Source organism: Entelurus aequoreus, linkage group LG05 (assembly GCF_033978785.1).
Source record: "Entelurus aequoreus isolate RoL-2023_Sb linkage group LG05, RoL_Eaeq_v1.1, whole genome shotgun sequence".
NCBI lineage: Eukaryota > Metazoa > Chordata > Actinopteri > Syngnathiformes > Syngnathidae > Entelurus > Entelurus aequoreus.
This window is the reverse complement of record NC_084735.1, coordinates 12946410-12966409: the sequence shown is the minus strand read 5'-3', so window position 1 is coordinate 12966409 and position 20000 is coordinate 12946410. Positions and strand designations below refer to the sequence as shown.

General features: G+C 41.0%; 2 protein-coding genes across 3 annotated transcripts in view; both read right to left on the bottom strand.

Moving 5' to 3' along the window:
* The window catches only part of czib (CXXC motif containing zinc binding protein), a 7002-nt gene extending 1399 nt beyond the window's left edge, over positions 1-5603 (bottom strand). Inside the window, exons 1-6 of one of the 2 annotated variants that reach the window (XM_062047119.1) lie at positions 5274-5603; positions 5098-5181; positions 4875-4931; positions 4715-4794; positions 4538-4619; positions 4434-4465 (exon numbers count right to left, since the gene is read on the bottom strand). In XM_062047119.1, the coding sequence (XP_061903103.1) occupies positions 4434-4465; positions 4538-4619; positions 4715-4794; positions 4875-4896 (216 nt within the window). In that variant the 5' untranslated portion in view covers positions 4897-4931; positions 5098-5181; positions 5274-5603. The remainder of the gene's footprint in view (positions 1-4433; positions 4466-4537; positions 4620-4714; positions 4795-4874; positions 4932-5097; positions 5182-5273) is intronic. The other variant, XM_062047118.1, reaches the window with a different exon arrangement.
* Positions 5604-6653: 1050 nt separating this feature from the next.
* Positions 6654-20000, bottom strand: part of uck2b (uridine-cytidine kinase 2b) — a 26600-nt gene continuing 13253 nt past the window's right edge. Inside the window, exons 2-7 of the mRNA XM_062047116.1 lie at positions 19351-19510; positions 14506-14602; positions 14284-14426; positions 7785-7882; positions 7664-7712; positions 6654-7594 (exon numbers count right to left, since the gene is read on the bottom strand). Of these exons, the coding sequence (XP_061903100.1) occupies positions 7458-7594; positions 7664-7712; positions 7785-7882; positions 14284-14426; positions 14506-14602; positions 19351-19510 (684 nt within the window). The 3' untranslated portion in view covers positions 6654-7457. The remainder of the gene's footprint in view (positions 7595-7663; positions 7713-7784; positions 7883-14283; positions 14427-14505; positions 14603-19350; positions 19511-20000) is intronic.

Genomic DNA, 20000 nt, shown 5'->3' with positions numbered 1-20000 from the left:
TCACTGCGAGTGGAACGTCTACAGTGTTTCCTTCTGTTTATTGCCACGAACCGGATGTACAAGTGCCGTTCTGTCTACTAGTCATCCATAGCGTGTCTACTAGTCATCCATAGCGTGTCTACTAGTCATCCATAGTGTGTTTACTAGTCATCCATAGTATGTTTACTAGTCATCCATAGCGTGTCTACTACTCATCCATAGTATGTTTACTAGTCATCCATAGTATGTTTACTAGTCATCCATAGCGTGTCTACTAGTCATCCATAGTGTGTTTACTAGTCATCAATAGTATGTTTACTAGTCATCCATAGCGTGTCTACTACTCATCCATAGTATGTTTACTAGTCATACATAGTATGTTTACTAGTCATCCATAGCGTGTCTACTACTCATCCATAGCGTGTCTACTACTCATCCATAGTATGTTTACTAGTCATCCATAGTATGTTTACTAGTCATCCATAGCGTGTCTACTATTCATCCATAGCGTGTCTACTACTCATCCATAGTATGTTTACTAGTCATCCATAGCGTGTCTACTAGTCATCCATAGTGTGTTTACTAGTCATCCATAGCGTGTCTACTAGTCATCCATAGTGTGTTTACTAGTCATCCATAGCGTGTTTACTAGTCATCCATAGTGTCTACTAGTCATCCATAGCGTGTCTACGAGTCATCTATAGTGTGTTTACTAGTCATCCATAGTGTGTTTACTAGTCATCCATAGCATGTCTACCAGTCATCCATAGCATGTCTACCAGTCATCCATAGTATGTTTACTAGTCATCCATAGCGTGTCTACTAGTCATCCATAGTGTCTACTTGTCATCCATAGCGTGTCTACGAGTCATCTATAGTGTGTTTACTAGTCATCCATAGCGTGTCTACTAGTCACTCATAGTATGTTTACTAGTCATCCATAGTGTTTACTAGTCATCCATAGCTTGTCCACTAGTCATCCATAGTGTGTTTACTAGTCATCCATAGCGTGTCTATGAATCATCTATAGTGTGTTTACTAGTCATCCATAGCGTGTCTACTAGTCATTCATAGTATGTTTACTAGTCATCCATAGTGTCTACTAGTCATCCATAGCTTGTCCACTAGTCATCCATAGTGTGTTTACTAGTCATCCAGTGTCTACTAGTCATCCATAGCTTGTCCACTAGTCATCCATAGTGTGTTTACTAGTCATCCATAGCGTGTCTACTAGTCATCCATAGCGTGTCTACTAGTCATCCATAGCTTGTCCACTAGTCATCCATAGTGTGTTTACTAGTCATCCATAGCGTTTCTACTCGTATGGTTTCTTCATTCATCGCTCCAATCAACATTTTTGTAAGTTTTACAATACAACTAAAACTATTCTTACTTACTAAAGTGTCCCATGTGTGATGTCTGTAGGAGTGTTTTCATGCATATTTGTACGTGCCATCTTAATGTAATCAGCGTCTTTAGCATTAGCTAATATGCTAACATGTGTGCGAGTGTCTGTGTTAGTATTATTAACTTACATTCTTTTTGTGTTGTTTCACTTTCACAAATTCCTCAGTAAATTCACCAGAGAGTCAGCGTGGAGTTATTGAGTCAGTTTAGCTGATTGGAGAGCTAGCTTGCGCAGCTAGTGGGTCCATGACCATGACTGACGGTTTGTTTGTTCAGCTGTTTTACTGCCTTGTTACAGACACCATTAAGGTATGTAAATAAACATTAACTAAATATTTCTGTGTGACTAACTCATTTCATAACGTATATATCTGCGGCTTATAGTCCAGTGCGGCTAATATATGGTAAAAAAAATTGACAAATGTAATGGGGTGTGGCTTATATACTTTGTAGTCTGGAAAATATGTTAATCTTCCACCAAATGGGGGGGGGACGGGACATGTTATTTTGTAGACTAACAGATACCACATTGCTTCATTTGGTAACAATTAAGGTATGTAAATAAACATTAACTAAATATTTATGTGTAAATAACGTACATATCTGCTCCTTGTATATGGAAAAATGTTTTTTTCTTTTAAAATTTAGTGGGTGCGGCTTATATACTTTGTGGCCTGGAAAATATGGTAATCTTCCACCAAATGGGGTGGGTAAACATGTTATTTTGTAGACTAGCAGATACTACATTGCTTCATTTGGAAACAATCAAGGTATGTAAATAAACATTAACTAAATATTCCTGTGTAAATAACGTACATATCTGCTCCTTGATTTTGTGGGTGCGGCTTATATACTTTGCAGTCTGGAAAATATGGTAATCTTCCACCAAATGGGGGGGACATGTTATTTTGTAGACTAACAGATACTACATTGTTTTATTTGCAAACAATTAAGGTATGTAAATAAGCATTAACTAAATATTCCTGTGTAAATAACGTACATATCTGCTCCTTGATTTTGTGGGTGCGGCTTATATACTTTGCAGTCTAGAAAATATGGTAATCTTCCACCAAATGGGGGGGACATGTTATTTTGTAGACTAACAGATACTACATTGTTTTATTTGCAAACAATTAAGGTATGTAAATAAACATTAACTAAATATTCCTGTGTAAATAAACGTACATATCTGCTCCTTGTATATGGAAAAAAAAAAAAGTCTTCTAAAATGTAGTGGCTTATATACTTTGTAGTCTGGAAAATTTAGTAATCTTCCACCAAATGGGGGGGAAAACATGTTATTTTGTAGACTAACAGATACTACATTGCTTCATTTGGAAACAATTAAGGTATGTAAATAAACATTAACTAAATATTTCTGTGTAAATAACATACATATCTGCTCCTTGTATATGAAAAAAAAAAGGTTCTTCTAAAATTTAGTGGGTGCGGCTTATATACTTTGTAGTCTTGAAAATATGGTAATCTTCCACCAAATGGGGGGTGGGGGGGGAACATGTTATTTTGTAGACTACCGTATTTTCCGCACCATAAGCCGCACCTAAAAACCACAATTTTTGTCAAAAGCAGACAGTGCGGCTAATAACCCGGTGCGCCTTATATATGGATTAATATTCATATTTATTTTCATAAGGTTTAGGTCTCGCAACTACGGTAAACAGCCGCCATCTTTTTTCCCCGTAAAAGAGGAAGCGCTTCTTCTTCTACGGTAAGCAACCGCCCCCATAGAAGAGGAAGCGCTTCTTCTTCTACTGTAAGCAACCGCCAAGGTGAGCACCCGCCCCCGTAGAAGAAGAAGCTCGCGGATATTTAATTTCATTTGTGTGTTTCTGTAAAGACAAAAAAATGTCTCCTCCTAAGAGACACGCGTACAAGGTTCCACTGACTTTTGATATTCATGTGAACCGCACTGTGGATACAACGGGAACACGTACGGTGAATATTCGCACCACAGGGAATGAGAAGTCGTCCTACTGTGGTTCTAGCTTGCCATGCTAACGGCCAGAAACTTCCGCCCACGGTGATATTCAAAAGGAAGACCTTGCCAAAAGAGAACTTTCCAGCCGGCGTCATCATAAAAGCTAACTCGAAGGGATGGATGGATGAAGAAAAAATGAGCGAGTGGTTGATAGACGTTTACGCGAAGACACCAGGTGACTTTTTTCACGCAGCGCCGTCCCTGTTGATCTATGACTGCATGCGCGTCCACATCATCGATGGTGTCAAAAAACAAGTGAAGCACACCGAAGAAGAATAATTTGAGGGATTTGTAGATGAGTAATAACTTAAGAAAGTGAGCTTTAAATGTTTATTTTGTGTGTTGTGTGACACTAACGTAGAGCAACGTTGAGTTATTGATGTTGCTATTGCTCTGCACTATTTTGAGTGTTACTATTTTTGTGATTGCACATTTGCACATTACATTTTGGGAGTGAACAGAGTTGTTAGAACGCTGGTTTGTAATATATTATTAAAGTTTGACTGACCCATCTGACTGTTTTGTTGACATTCCCTTTAGCGTAGCGTAGGTGCGGCTAATAGCACGGGGCGGCTAATAGGTAAACAAAGTTTTGAAATATGCCGTTCATTAAACGTGCGGCTAATAACACGGGGCGCCTTATGGTGCGGAAAATACGGTAACAGATACTACATTGCTTCATTTGGAAACAATTAAGGTATGTAAATAAACATTAACTAAATATTTCTGTGTAAATAACGTACATATCTGCTCCTTGTATATGGAAAAATAGTTTTTTCTTCTAAAATGTAGTGGGTGCGGCTTATATACAGGAAAATACGGTATTTAAGCATTATATAAAACACTTTAAATTACAAACAAGTATTAATAAAAACATTTGTGCCAATTTTTTCTGTAATCAAAAACGAGGAAGTCAGGATTAATGGCTACAACGAGGATGTGTTTGTTTTTTTAAGCGCACAGCTTTTCCAAGCAGGGTTTGAAGCATGATACTGATAAAGCATGTTTACTTGAGAAGAGCTGGTCTAGGGTCAGGGTGTGTGCTTACATTATAAGGCGTGATCGTGTCCCCCAGAATATCTGCATGAAGACAGATTCATTTATTGATTATGAGTTTGCACAAACTCAAAATAATTGGAAAGGAGCTCTTACCAATTGAGTTTTCCCTGGAGCAAAGTTTACACTTCTGCACCATGCTGGCACTTCCCCTTCCCCCTTTCAGTGGCGTGCTCTCCTACACATATATATGTTACAAAAGACAAAGTATGTTACAAAAGAGAAGTAGTTTGGACGTACATGACTGAAGGAGCTGTATGTTGTGGCTCTTACCGCCTGGGTGATATACTGCCATTTAAAGAGTTGTATATTAAAGAGTTGTATGTTGTGGCTCTTACCGACTGGGTGATATACTGCCATTTAAAGAGTTGTATATTTAAAGTTGTATATTTAAAGAGTTGTATATTAAAGAGTTGTATATTGTGACTCTTACCGCCTGGGTGATATACTGCCATTTAGCTGGAATCTCGCCACAGTTGCCACACTTCAGCTAAGTACAAAGCAAACAGCAGGTTGAAAGGGAGTACAAACTGTGTGAAGAACATTCTGGAAGCAATAAAGTAACGTCCTCTGCAGCATAAAAGCGGATAATTAAACAAAAGGCAAAATACCACTTGAAGTGTTTGTATCAATATTAGCATGCTAGCTTGACGGACCTTCAGAAACCAGCGAAAGTCGTCACCCACTGGCGTCACGTTAGTTAGGTTCTCCAGGGTGGCTTTGAACTGGAGTCCGAATTTCTGTCAGGAGAATGACACGGGAAATATCATTGAAAAGCGCACAATAAACGCTCAAATGTTTCAATGTTTACAATTGAGGCGTCACAACGTACCACCATCTTGAATTGTGCTGCGTTCAACGGCGCTCCGGAAATCGCAGCGCTCGCTCAATGATAATAAATTGTATTTTTTTAAATTCTTGTAATTATGTCTTGCATTGTTATAATTGTGTCACAAAAATGTAAACCGATGTTAATTAAATTAATAGACATTTGCTTTTGCGCCTCACGATTCTTTACGCATGCGTTACTGGACTCGCTCTGTCAACAAAGGAAGGTACTGTCACGCCAAATTTCATTCCGTGGTCTTACGTCATTGACAGCGATCGATAGCACTTCTGCTTTGACTGCCCGTCGCTGGAAGGATACTTCGTCTTTGACAGCTGCTGGAATCTGAAGAAATCGATTATTGTTTGTTTTTTTTGTACAGGCGCGAAACAGGACAGTCGCGTGCCGGTTAAGGACCCCCGGCAACTTTGTGATTTTATTGGACGCAGCCCCGGAAGTAAATGAAGGGGGGGCGGGGGGGGGTTTGGCGTGACAGTACCACCATCTTGAATTCTGCTGCTTTCAGGGACGCTCTGTAAATTGCACCGCTCAAGTTCAATGATAATAAGGGTATTTATTTTGGTATTTTTTTATTCTTGTAATTATGTATTGTATTGTTCAATTGCGTCACAAAACAAATTACATCTATGTTAATTAAATTAATAGGCCTTTGCTATTCTTTGCGCATGCGTTATTGGACTCGCGCTGGTCAACAAAAGGAAGGTACTATCACGCCAAATTTCTTCCCTCTACAAAAACATTCCCTCCCCCATTTACTTCCGGGGCTGCGTCCAATAAAATCACAAAGTTGCCGGGGGTCCTTAACCGGCACGCAACTGTCCTGTTTCGCGCCTGTACAAAAAAAAACAATCGATTTCTTCAGATTCCAGCAGCTGTCAAAGACGAAGTATCCCTCCAGCGACGGGCAGTCAAAGCAGAAGCGCTATCGATCGCTGTCAATGACGTAAGAGGAAACATGACCACGGAAGTAAATGGGGGAGGGAAGGTTTTTGTAGAGAGAAGAAATTTGGCGTGACAGTACCACCATCTTGAATCCTGCTGCTTTCAGGGACGCTCTGTAAATTGCAGCGCTCAAGTTCAATGATGAGATTTTTAATTGTTTTATTCTTGTAATTATGTATTGTATTGTTTCATTTGCGTCACAAAAAAATTACATCTATGTTAATTAAATTAATAGACCTTTGCTATTCTTTGCACATGCGTTATTGGACTCTGGTCAACAAAGGAAGTTATTAAAAAGTAAGAATTCAGCATTTAATCATGGTCCCAAGGTGGACAGACTGGGTTAAAAAGCGCTGGCTGTGGGCAAAATGTAGACTTCGCCCTGGATTGAATGATCAGGGGGAAAAAACAACACAGTACACACTTGGTGACATCCGTTTATTGACTACATTGCAACGTCAATCAGTCTTTAATTTACAATTCACACTCATCTTTTAACTGTACAAATAATCCAGTCAGTCGAACAATACAAAATAAATATGCAACGCCGAATAGAAAAATGATTCAAAGCTATTTTTTTTATTGTAACCGGAAGTGGCACCGGAAACGATGGCGATTACTTGCTGTGCGCGTTCACCTGAGGCAACTTTGCGGAGGCATTGTGGTGGAGCCTCACGGGTATTGCTGCGGCGATGACCTTGTATTAACCTGAGTACACGTCCGCCGTCACGACGAATTCCTCCGGTAAAGCCAAGTTTATATTTGACCACGCAGCCACTTGTGCAGTTCAATGACGTCACGGCCATTCCACGTCAGTACACTGGTTGACAGGCGAGTTGAGTTAAGTTCCAGATGCGGTAGTGTTGAACTAAATACTTCACAATGAACACAAGCCCGAGATTACCAAACAAATCCAAAGTGCAATCTGGGTTTGCTGAACAAATATTTACCACACTCCCAATCAAGCGGGGGTTCAAGTTTTATCAGTTTAAAATATATAATTAAAAAAAAAACAAGTGAAGGGGATACATTGAAACAAAAGGTGGTCTTGCAAGGAGAATCCATAGAAAATGGGACAATGAAGAACTAAGAACAAGGAGTAGTCATGGTAATAAAAAGGCATTTGGATTGTGGATGCAAATCTTTCTTTTTTTCCTCCGGCTCATCTTAAATACAATGATGCGTTATTTACACCCTCTCCTCCCGGGGAAGAGAGGCGCGGCCGGGTCAATGCGGCCGGCTGCTGGACTCGGACGTCCGCCGCTGGCGAGGGGTGCTGAGGCCGTTGGTGCAGCCGTTGTGGCGCTTGCTGGGGCCGCCGGTGAGGATGTCCTGGATGTGCTGGACTATCAAGTTGATGGCCACTGGGGACAGGGAGGCAGCCAGTCAGCAAAAAAACAACAAACATCCAGACATTACAGCGTTGACTATACCCAGGTTGTCCGCTCCTCGGGGGATGATCACGTCCGCGTACTTCTTAGTCTGGTGAAGAAAACAGGGAAGGGTCAACAACTGCACGGCACAAGTTGTGCAGAGTGGTGTGGCGTCACGTACGGGGAGGCAGAACTCCTCGAACGCCGGTTTCACGAAGGTGATGTACTGCGCCAGCACTTGCTCCAGCTCTCGCCCGCGCTCACCGATGTCTCGGAGAACTGCACACACGCAGGGTGAGAAGTGAGACGTGAGACGTGAGCGATGAGTCATACACACCAAAAGTCATGCATTCCTACGAAAAGGAAAAGTGTTCAAATGTGTTTGTGGGAATGACACCAGGAAGTAGTGTTGTCACCATACCAACATTTATTTTGATACTTTTCTAAATAAAGGGGACCACAAAAATGTCATTATTGTCTTTATTGTAACAAAAAATGTTAGTGTACATGAAACATATGTTTATTATTGTCATTTAGTCCTTCAATAAAATAGTGAACATACTAGACAACTTGTCTTTTAGTAGTAAGTAAACAAACAAAGACTCCTAATTAGTCTGCTGACGTATGCAGTAACATATTGTGTCATTTATACACCTATTATTTTGTACACATTATGAGGGACAAACTGTAAAAATTGATTATTCATCTACTTGTTCATTTACTGTTAATATCTGCTTATTTTCTGTTTCAACATGTTCTATATACACTTCTGTTAAAATGTAATAATCACTTATTCTTCTCTTCTTTGATACTTGACATTAGTTTTGGATGATACCACACATTTAGGTATGGATCCGATACCAAGTAGTTCCAGGATCATACATTGGTCATAGTTTAGTTTAGTCTTTATTTGAAGGGACAATGTACAGAAACATTAAGCTCAAAGACAGATATGTTCTGTACCAGATTATATCTAAATAGCTAATTTCCATCTGCAGTCCCTGGCTACCTAAATTAAAGGGATACAAAAATTATGCAATACAATTATGACAATAAAATCATACACAAGTATTAAGAAAAAAGTCATAAAATGCCCTTTCATGGACACATACTTAATATACAATACAACCACACCTCATTTACATCATCACACAAAGACAATACATGCGTTTGTTCACATCTGTCATCATTTGTAAAAACAACCATGATTTTAACAGACACACCTCACAATTTACAATAAAAATGCTCTCATGGATAAATATAATACACATTAGGTTGATGTGTCAAACATAATGCCCACCTTAGTGACCGTGTGAGCAGCTTTGATTGCTCCAAAGCCACTTTTTAACTTCAATTGTGAATGAAGAGTAATCTGTTAGACTTTTCAAGTTTGTTGTGAGGTCGTTCCATTCCTTTATGGCTTTATATGAAAAGGCTGATTGTGCAAAAGAGGTTTTACATCTGGGTACGCTACACTGCCCCCTGGTGGAGGCTCGTGTGTTTCTAGTTGTCACAGCAGATGTAAACTGGACAAAGTGCTTAAGTGGCGCTGGTGCAGTGTTATTTAAGATTCGATGGGCCATTCGAATTGATGCTAATCTTTGAATGTTAGCTAAATTTAACAATCTATATTTTTGGAGAACTAAACAATGATGGTGTTGTTGTGGTTTTCGGTCAAGGATTTTGAGGGATTGTTTGTGCAAAGTTTCCAATGGCCTCAGTGTCATTTTGCTTGCCTGCGACCAACATGTTATACAATAATAAAAACGAGACATAATCATTGCATTAAAATAAGTTTGAGCTGCCTCCAGTGTTAATGAATTCCTGATACATTTGAACGTTTTTATGTTGTATTTAAGACTCTGGCACATCTGTTTGATATGTTTTTTAAAGCCAAGTGTTGGCTCTAAAATGACACCCAGGTAACGATATTCACTAACATTTTGTATTATTTCCTTATTAACCGTTATATTTGGAAAGGATGACATTTTATATTTGTTTACAAAATACATTGTTGCAGTTTTCTTAATGTTTAATGTAAGACAAGAGTCATGTAGCCATCTTGCCACCTTCTCCATGGCTGCTGTAAGTTTTCTGGCAACCGTTTCAGCGTCCTTTCCCCAAGTATAAATAACCGTGTCATCTGCATACATCTGGATATTTACATCCTCACATACAGATGGCAGGTCGTTTATATACATGGAGAAAAGAAGAGGGCCGATATTAGAGCCTTGTGGCAGGCCAATATCAGTAGCAGTGAGACTGGATGTTGTGTTATCAATACGGACACATTGGGTCCGACCAGATAGATATGACATAACCCAGGCCAAAGTATCCGTCGACAGTTTAAAAGATGTTAATTTTGTAAGTAACGTGGGGTGACTGACTGTATCGAATGCCTTGCGGAGGTCTAAGAATATTGCTCCAACTACACCTCCATTATCAAGGTTTTGTTTGATTGTTTCTAGTAGAAGGCAACATGCAGTTTCGGTCGAGTGATTTGCCCGAAACCCAAACTGCATGGGATGTAGGAGGTCTTCAAAGTCCAAATGTTCTGTGAGTTGCTCAACGATCACTTTTTCTATTGCTTTGGCTATAACGGGGAGAAGGTAATTGGCCTGTAATTGTTGATGTCTTGTTTATTTCCTGCTTTATGGATTGGGATGATAGTGGCAGTTTTCAACGTGGTAGTGAAAGTGTGTTCTGTTATTGATTTATTTATCAATGTTGTTATAGGAGCAGTAAGACTATCTTTATACGTTTTTAGGAAGAAAGTGTCCAGACCGTATATATCTCTAGATCAGGGGTCACCAACCTTTTTGAAACCAAGAGCTACTTCTTGGGTACTGATTAATGCGAAGGGCTACCAGTTTGATACACACTTAAATAAATTGCCATAAATAGCCAATTTGCTCAATTTACCTTTAACTCTATGTTATTATTAATAAATAATGATATTTACACTTAATTGAACGGTTTAAAAGAGGAGAAAACACAAAAAAAAATGACAATTAAATTTTGAAACATAGTTTATCTTCAATTTCGACTCTTTAAAATTCAAAATTCAACCGAAAAAAAGAAGAGAAAAACTAGCTAATTCGAATCTTTTTGAAAAAATAAAAAAAATAATTTATGGAACATCATTAGTCATTTTTCCTGATTAAGATTAATTTTAGAATTTTGATGACATGTTTTAAATAGATTAAAATCCAATCTGCACTTTGTTAGAATATATAACAAATTAGACCAAGCTATATTTCTAACAAAGACAAATCATTATTTCTTCTAGATTTTCCAGAACAAAAATTTTAAAAGAAATTCAAAAGACTTTGGAATAAGATTTAAAATTTGATTCTACAGATTTTCTAGATTTGCCAGAATAATTTTTTTGAATTTTAATCATAAGTTTGAAGAAATATTTCACAAATATTTTTCGTCGAAAAAACAGAAGCTAAAATGAAGAATCAAATTAAAACGTATTTATTATTCTTTACAATAAAAAATAAAAATTTTTACTTTAACATTGATTTAAATTGTCAGGAAAGAAGAAGAAGGAATTTAAAAGGTAAAAAGGTGTATGTGTTTAAAAATCCTAAAATCATTTTTAAGGTTGTATTTTTTCTCTAAAATTGTCTTTCTGAAAGTTATAAGAAGCAAAGTAAAAAAAATTATGAATTTATTTAAACAAGTGAAGACCAAGTCTTTAAAATATTTTCTTGGATTTTCAAATTCTATTTGAGTTTTGTCTGTCTTAGAATTAAAAATGTCGAGCAAAGCGAGACCAGCTTGCTAGTAAATAAATAAAATTTAAAAAATAGAGGCAGCTCACTGGTAAGTGCTGCTATTTGAGCTATTTTTAGAACAGGCCAGCGGGCTACTCATCTGGTCCTTACGGGCTACCTGGTGCCTGCGGGCACCGCGTTGGTGACCCCTGCTCTAGATCGTGAGTTTGATAATGCAGAGAGGATTTTGTTTACCTTTGTTTCATTTGTTAATTCTAAACTTAGTCCATCCTGAATAAATGGCAATTCTTTGCACTGATTTTGAGGGAATTTTTTATTCAGGGTTTGTACAGACTGGATGAAATGCTCATTAAAATTATTACTTATGTCCAGACTGTCATATTCAAAGTCCTCATGTGTCCAGGGACATATTTACTGACTTTATAAACATAATATGAAGTTTTTAAAAAGGAAAAAAAATATCAATGTAATCATAGTAGTATTGACTAGATACACTCTTGTACTTGGTATCATTACAGTGGATGTCAGGTGTAGATCCACCCATGGCATTTGTTTACATTGTGACGCCGGTGAGCTATTGTATCCTCCTACGGTGTGTACTGAAGCATGTTTAGCTATTCCTCGTTCTCCAGTGATAATGGTACATGTCAGAAAATGACTTTATTTGTCGCCATGGAGACCAGGATTAGTGATTTAGAAGTAACTAAAGCACTGCTGACTGTGGATGGATGCTAGCTAGCCATGTCTCAAAGCACCTCTTCCAGTTTCAGTGTTATAACTTCACCTTTATCTTGACTTTTTACACCAAAATGCGTCCATTCTCCCTTTTCTGTCTACAAACTGTGTCTGCTTGTAAGTACTCTGTGTGCGTGCGCTGCCCAACATGCTCCTCTGCTCGTAAAACCAGCAATGTCACCACGTGACGACATGCCCGTTAAAAAACAGTATAGTAGCGTTTTTGATGAATTAGTACCGCTATACTGTGCAACCCTACAAGGAAGTGAACTGACAAAGATGCAAATACAGTAATATTTTAAAAATGTACTAGTCAGAAATTTTCAAATTAACATAAAATAACATTGGATAGTAGGGGTGTCAAAGAAAGCAATTTTCAGGTTAATCGCGATTCTTAAATCTATTAAAAAATAAAAATAAAAAATCGATTACATTTTTTGTGTGATCTACATCTGCTGTACACATTTGATTTAGAAAAGACAAGTGTTGATACTTCTCTTGTTGCCTTATTTGTATTTGACTTGATTAAATGTTTGGGTAGAATTTAATTCAACAGAACCATTTTTCTTTTTAGTAATATGGATATTTATTAGATATTTTGTATCTATTTTATGGAGGATTGTAGTTAATCATATAACTGGCATCCAATGTTATTATAAAAGTATTGATATTGAATGTGTGGTGCCCTACTGGATAAGCATGTGTTGATAATAATAATAATAATAATAATACCTGGGATTTATATAGCGCTTTTCTAAGTACCCAAAGTCGCTTTACATGTTAAAAACCCATCATTCATTCACACCTGATGGTGGTAAGCTACTTTCGTAGCCACAGCTGCCCTGGGCAGACTGACGGAAGCATGTGTTGAACATGACTCCATCCTGTGTTTTTAAAGATGTAAATCTCTGTTGTTTTACACTTCTCTTATGTATTTTAAAATGTATGTCTTAATGTATTTATTTTGAAACTGCTCTGTGACATGTGCTGTTGACCTCTTGGCCAGGTCACCCTTGTGAAAGAGATCTTGATCTCAATGGGTTTTCTTATCTGGTTAAATAAAGGTTCTAATCTTGGCTCAAACCTCTATATGGGAGTCTTTTGCAGCTTTAAAGCATAAATAGCTGTTCACCAAAACAAAAGCCTTCATAAATACCTGTTCACCAAAACAAAAGCCTTCATAAATACCTGTTCACCAAAACAAAAGCCTTCAAGTCAGAATACAGCTGGTGTATTCATGTTTTGGGGCTTCAATGACAGCACGCTGGGCGCCATCAAATATGTCACCTAATTTGGCATGTTTGAGGCAGCACTGGTTTTGTCCTTCTGTACTGGTGCTGGGAACTACTTGGTTTTGTCATTGTGTACTGGTGCTGGGATCTACTTGGTTTTGTCATTGTGTACTGGTGCTGGGAACTACTTGGTTTTGTCATTGTGTACTGGTGCTGGGAACTACTTGGTTTTGTCATTGTGTACTGGTGCTGGGAACTACTTGGTTTTGTCATTGTGTACTGGTGCTGGGATCTACTTGGTTTTGTCATTGTGTACTGGTGCTGGGAACTACTTGGTTTTGTCATTGTGTACTGGTGCTGGGAACTACTTGGTTTTGTCATTGTGTACTGGTGCTGGGAACAACTTGGGCATGGCGGAGCACACAAGGGCGTTATATTAGCACGCCAGAGTCAACATGCACGCCCCCACGCGGTCTGGGACATGATAGATGTTCACCACACCTTCGGGCACAAGGCGGTGCTGACTCATCACTGGCACCCACTAAACACTTTCCACTGTGGGATAACTGGCTGCCCTTGAGCAATCTTTAAAATGACGTTTTTTGTGCAATCTGACTTCAACAGCAACACACACACACACACACACACACACACACACACACACACACACACACATACATACATACATACATACATACATACATACATACATACATACATACATATATATATATATATATATATATATATATATATATATATATATATATGTCTTGCTGTTGAATATATATATATATATATATATATATATATATATATATATATATATATATATATATATATATATATATATATATATATATATATATATATATATATATATATATATATATATATATATATATATATATATATATATATATATATATATATATACATACTGCTTCACACAAAAAAAGAGTCCACACACCTCTGCGAGAGAGCCGAGTGTCTGGGTCGGTGTCCACAAACAGCTTCATCTGGAACAGGTCGCGGATCTCCTGCGAGTAGAACATCAGGATGCCCTCAAACAACACCACGTCAGCCGGGTACACCGTGATGAACTCCTCCTTCCTGAAAGCGGTGACAACACATGTAGGTAAGACCATGGGACTCGCACCCGGGCCCAGAAAGAGCGCTAAGGAGAGCTCACCTGGAATGAGTGACAAAATCATAAACTGGAATCTGGACAGTCTTCCCCTGCAGGATCTGCCGCAGAGTCTGCATGATCAGGTCGTTGTCGAAGGCATCTGCAAGCAAGGTGACACTCAGCCTGGACCAACAGCTGTGTCCATGAGCAACTGCTGACTGGGAATCGGACCATGAGGCGGGGGCTTCTTCTCACATATGAACTTGAAGTGCCATCACATGGATTTGTCCAAAATGTTTTGGTATCCTGAAGGAGTGTTTTTTAACCTTTTTGGAGCCAAGGCACATTTTTTGCGTTGAAAAAATCCAAAGGCACACCACCAGCAGAAATCATTAAAAAAAAAAAACTCAGTTACAGTAAAAAGTGGTTGTCGCAATTGTTGGATATGACTTTAAAGCATAACCAAGCATGCATCACTATAGCTCTAGTCTCAAAGTAGGTGTACTGTCACCACCTGTCACATTACACCCTGACTTATTTGGACTTTTATGCTGTTTTCCTGTGTGTAGTGTTTTACTTCTTGTCTTGCGCTCCTATTTTGCTGGCTTTTTCTCTTTGTTTGGTATTTTCCTGTAGCAGTTTCATTTCTTCCTTTGAGCGATATTTCTACTTTGTTTTAGCAATCAAGAATATTTCAGTTGTTTTTATCCTTCTTTGTGGGGACATTGTTGATTGTCATGTCATGTTCAGATGTACATTGTCTTTGCTCCACAGTAAGTCTTTGCTGTCGTCCAGCATTCTATTTTTGTTTAATTTGTTGCCAGTTCAGCATAGCCTTCTCTAAGCTTCAATGCCTTTTTTTAGGGGCACTCACCTTTTGTTTATTTTTGGTTTAAGCATTAGATACCTTTTTACCTGCACACTGCCTCCCGCTATTTCCCACATCTACAAAGCAATTAGCTACCGGCTGCCACCTACTGATATGGAAGAGTATTACACGGCTACTCTGCCGAGCTCTAGACAGCACCGACACTCAACAACAACACATCATTTGCAGACTATAATTACTGCTTTGCAAAAAATATTTTTAACCCAAATAGGTGAAATTAGATAATCTCCCACGGCATACTAGTGTGCCACGGCACAGTGGTTGAAAAACACTGGCCTGGAGCATTCAAAGTTCCGTTCACTGGAACCAAGGGGCCAAGCCCAACCCCTGAAAAACCAACCCCACACCATAATTCCTCCTCCACCAAATTTAACACTCGGCACAATGCAGTCCGAAATGTAGCGTTCTCCTGGCCTGGTGGCCGGGTCTGCCTCCATGGGACCCGGCCGGGCACAGCCCGAAGAGGCAACGTGGGTCTTCCCTCTAATGGGCTCACCACTCATGGGAGGGGCCATAGAGGTCGGGTGCGTTGTGAGCTGGGCGGCAGCCGTAGGCAGGGCACTTGGCAGTCCGATCCTCGGCTACAGAAGCTAGCTCTTGGGACGTGGAACATCACCTCGCTGGGGGGGAAGGAGCCTGAGCTAGTGCGCGAGGTGGAGAAGTTCCGGCTAGATATAGTCGAACTCACTTCGACGCACAGCAAGGGCTCTGGAACCAGTTCTCTCGAGAGGGGCTGGACTCTCTTCCACACTGGCGTTGCACGCAGTGAGAGGCGACGGGCTGGGGTGGCAATTCTTGTTGCCCCCCGGCTCAGAGCCTGCATGTTGGAGTTCAACCCGGTGGACGAGAGGGTAGCCTCCCTCCGCCTTTGGGTGGAGGGGACGGGTCCTGACTGTTGTTTGTGCTTACGCACCGAAGAGCAGTTCAGAGTACCCACCCTTTCTGGATGCACTCGAGGGAGTACTGGAAAGTGCTCCCCCGGGTGATTCCCTCGTTCTACTGGGGGACTTCAACGCTCACGTTGGCAGCGACAGTGAAACCTGGAGAGGCGTGATTGGGAAGAATGGCCGCCCGGATCTGAACCCGAGTGGTGTTTTGTTATTGGACTTTTGTGCCCGTCACAGATTGTCCATAACGAACACCATGTTCAAGCATAAGGTTGTCCATATGTGCACTTGGCACCAGGACACCCTAGGCCGCAGTTCCATGGTCGACTTTGTAGTTGTGTCATCGGATTTGCGGCCTCATGTTTTGGACACTCGGGTGAAGAGAGGGGCCGGAGCTTTCTACCGATCACCACCTGGTGGTGAGTTGGCTGCGATGGTGGGGGAGGATGCCGGACAGACCTGGCAGGCCCAAACGCATTGTGAGGGTCTGCTGGGAACGTCTGGCAGAGTCTCCTGTCAGGGAGAGTTTCAATTCCCACCTCCGGAAGAACTTTGAACATGTCACGAGGGAGGTGCTGGACATTGAGTCCGAGTGGACCATGTTCCGCGCCTCTATTGTCGAGGCGGCTGATTGGAGCTGTGGCCGCAAGGTCGTTGGTGCCTGTCGTGGCGGTAATCCTAGAACCCGTTGGTGGACACCGGCGGTGAGGGATGCCGTCAAGCTGAAGAAGGAGTCCTATCGGGTTCTTTTGGCTCATAGGACTCCGGAGGCAGCGGACAGGTACCGACAGGCCGAGCGGTGTGCGGCTTCAGCGGTCGCGGAGGCAAAAACTCGGACATGGGAGGAGTTCGGGGAAGCCATGGAAAACGACTTCCGGACGGCTTCGAAGCGATTCTGGACCACCATCCGCCGCCTCAGGAAGGGGAAGCCGTGCACTGTCAACACCGTGTAAGGTGCGGATGGTGTTCTGCTGACTTCGACTTTGGGTATTGTGGATCGGTGGAGGGAATACTTCGAAGACCTCCTCAATCCCACCAACACGTCTTCCTATGAGGAAGCAGGGCCTGGGGAATCTGTGATGGGCTCTCCTATTTCTGGGGCTGAAGTTGCTGAGGTAGTTAAAAAGCTCCTCGGTGGCAAGGCCCCGGGGGTGCATGAGATCCGCCCGGAGTTCCTTAAGGCTCTGGATGCTGTGGGGCTGTCTTGGTTGACAAGACTCTGCAGCATCGCGTGGACATCGGGGGCGGTACCTCTGGATTGGCAGACCGGGGTGGTGGTTCCTCTCTTTAAGAAGGGGAACCGGAGGGTGAGTTCCAACTATCGTGGGATCACACTCCTCAGCCTCCCCGGTAAGGTCTATTCAGGTGTACTGGAAAGGAGGCTACGCCGGATAGTCAAACCTAGGATTCAGGAGGAACAGTGTGGTTTTGGTCCTGGTCGTGGAACTGTGGACCAGCTCTATACTCTCGGCAGGGTCCTTGAGGGTGCATGGGAGTTTGCCCAACCAGTCTACATGTGTTTTGTGGAATTGGAGAAGGCATTCGACCGTGTCCCTCCGGAAGTCCTGTGGGGAGTGCTCAGAGAGTATGGGGTATCGGACTGTCTGATTGTGGCGGTCCGCTCCCTGTATGATCAGTGTCAGAGCTTGGTCCACATTGCCGGCAGTAAGTCGAACACGTTCCCAGTGAGGGTTGGACTCCGCCAAGGCTGCCCTTTGTCACCGATTCTGTTCATAACTTTTATGGACAGAATTTCTAGGCCCAGTCAGGGCGTTGAAGGGATCTGGTTTGGTGGCTGCAGGATTAGGTCTCTGCTTTTTGAAGATGATGTGGTCCTGATGGCTTCATCTGGCCAGGATCTTCAGCTCTCACTGGATCGGTTCGCAGCCGAGTGTGAAGCGACTGGGATGAGAATCAGCACCTCCAAGTCCGAGTCTCTCCCTTAGAGATAGGGTGAGAAGCTCTGTCATCCGGGAGGAGCTCAAAGTAAAGCCACTGCTCCTCCACATGGAGAGGAGCCAGATGAGGTGGTTCGGGCATCTGGTCAGGATGCCACCCGAACGCCTCCCTAGGGAGGTGTTTAGGGCACGTCCGACCGGTAGGAGGCCACGGGGAAGACCCAGGACACGTTGGGAAGACTATGTCTCCCGGCTGGCCTGGGAACGCCTCTGGATCCCCCGGGAGGAGCTGGACCAAGTGGCTGGGGAGAGGGAAGTCTGGGCTTCCCTGCTTAGGCTGCTTCCCCCGCGACCCGACCTCGGATAAGCGGAAGAAGATGGATGGATAGATCGATCTTACAAGTATCGTTATCACTGGAGGACGAGGAGTAGCTAAACATGCTTCACTACACACCGTAGGAGGATACAATAGCTCACCGGCGTCACCGCTAACAAAAGATAGCGTTACTGAATGTAAACAAATGCCATGGGTGGATCTACACCTGACATCCACTGTAATGATATCAAGTACAGGTGCGTATCTAGTCGATACTACTACGATTACATCAATATTTGTTATTGTCACAAAATATTTTTTCGTTTAAAAAAAAAATTAAAATTCATATTATGTTTACAAACTCAGTAAATATGTCCCTGGACACATGAGGACTTTGAATATGACCAATGTATGATCCTGTAACTACTTGATATCGGATCCATACCTAAATGTGTGGTATCATCCAAAACTAATGTCAAGTATCAAAGAAGAGAAGAATAAGTGATTATTACATTTTAATGTTAAAACAGAAAATAAGCAGATATTAACAGTAAATGAACAAGTAGATTAATAATTCATTTTTACAGTTTTTCCCTCATAATGTGAACAAAATAATATAAATGACACAATATGTTACTGCATACGTCAGCAGACTAATTAGGAGTCTTTGTTTGTTTACTTACTACTAAAAGACAAGTTGTCTAGTATGTTCACTATTTTATTTAAGGACTACATTTTTAAGATTTTTTGTTAAAATAAATACAATAATGCCATTTTCTGTGGTCCCCGGCATTTAGAAGAGTATGGAAATACATTTTGGTACCGGTACCAAAATGTCGGCATTGGGACAACCCTCGAGGGAACTACACCGTAAATGATCAAAATGTTTTCTAAAAAAGGGTAAAAATATTTGTTTACCTGGATGGTCAAAGTTGTACTGGCCCTTGAGCGTCTTGGCCTTCTGGTCCGGGGTCAGCACCTTGTAGAAGCTGTCCTGGCTGAGGATGGCCACCTGCCTCTGGTGGTGGTCGATCTTGTTCTGGCCCAGTAGCTCCATGATCTTCTCGCACACAGACGACTGCAAAGCACAAGCCATAATGCAAATAGTTAAAAAAAGCAAGCAAAGACACTGAAAAAATGTTGTATCGAATGTGCTATGGCGCCATCTTGTGGACGAGTTTGCTCACTGCAGGTGCTGTAGTGCCCTTTTGTTTAGAGCTTTCAACCGGAAGTAGAAGTGCCGTTCCACCTTCTAGCCGTCCACAGCGTTTCTACTCGTATAGACTCTAAATGCATCACTCCAAGCAACGTTTGTAAGTTTTACAATATAACTAAAACTATTCTTACTTACTAAAGCGTCCCATGTGTGATGTTTGTAGGAGTCTTTTCCTGCATATTTGTAGGTAATATAATCAAGCTAGCATGGTTAGCATTAGCTCAACTTGCTAACAGGTTTACCAGTGTATTTGTTAGCATTATTAACTTACAATTGCATAATTTTTGTATGGATTCACTTCACAAATTCCTCAGTAAATTCATCAAAACGTCACCGTGGAGTTATTGAGTCT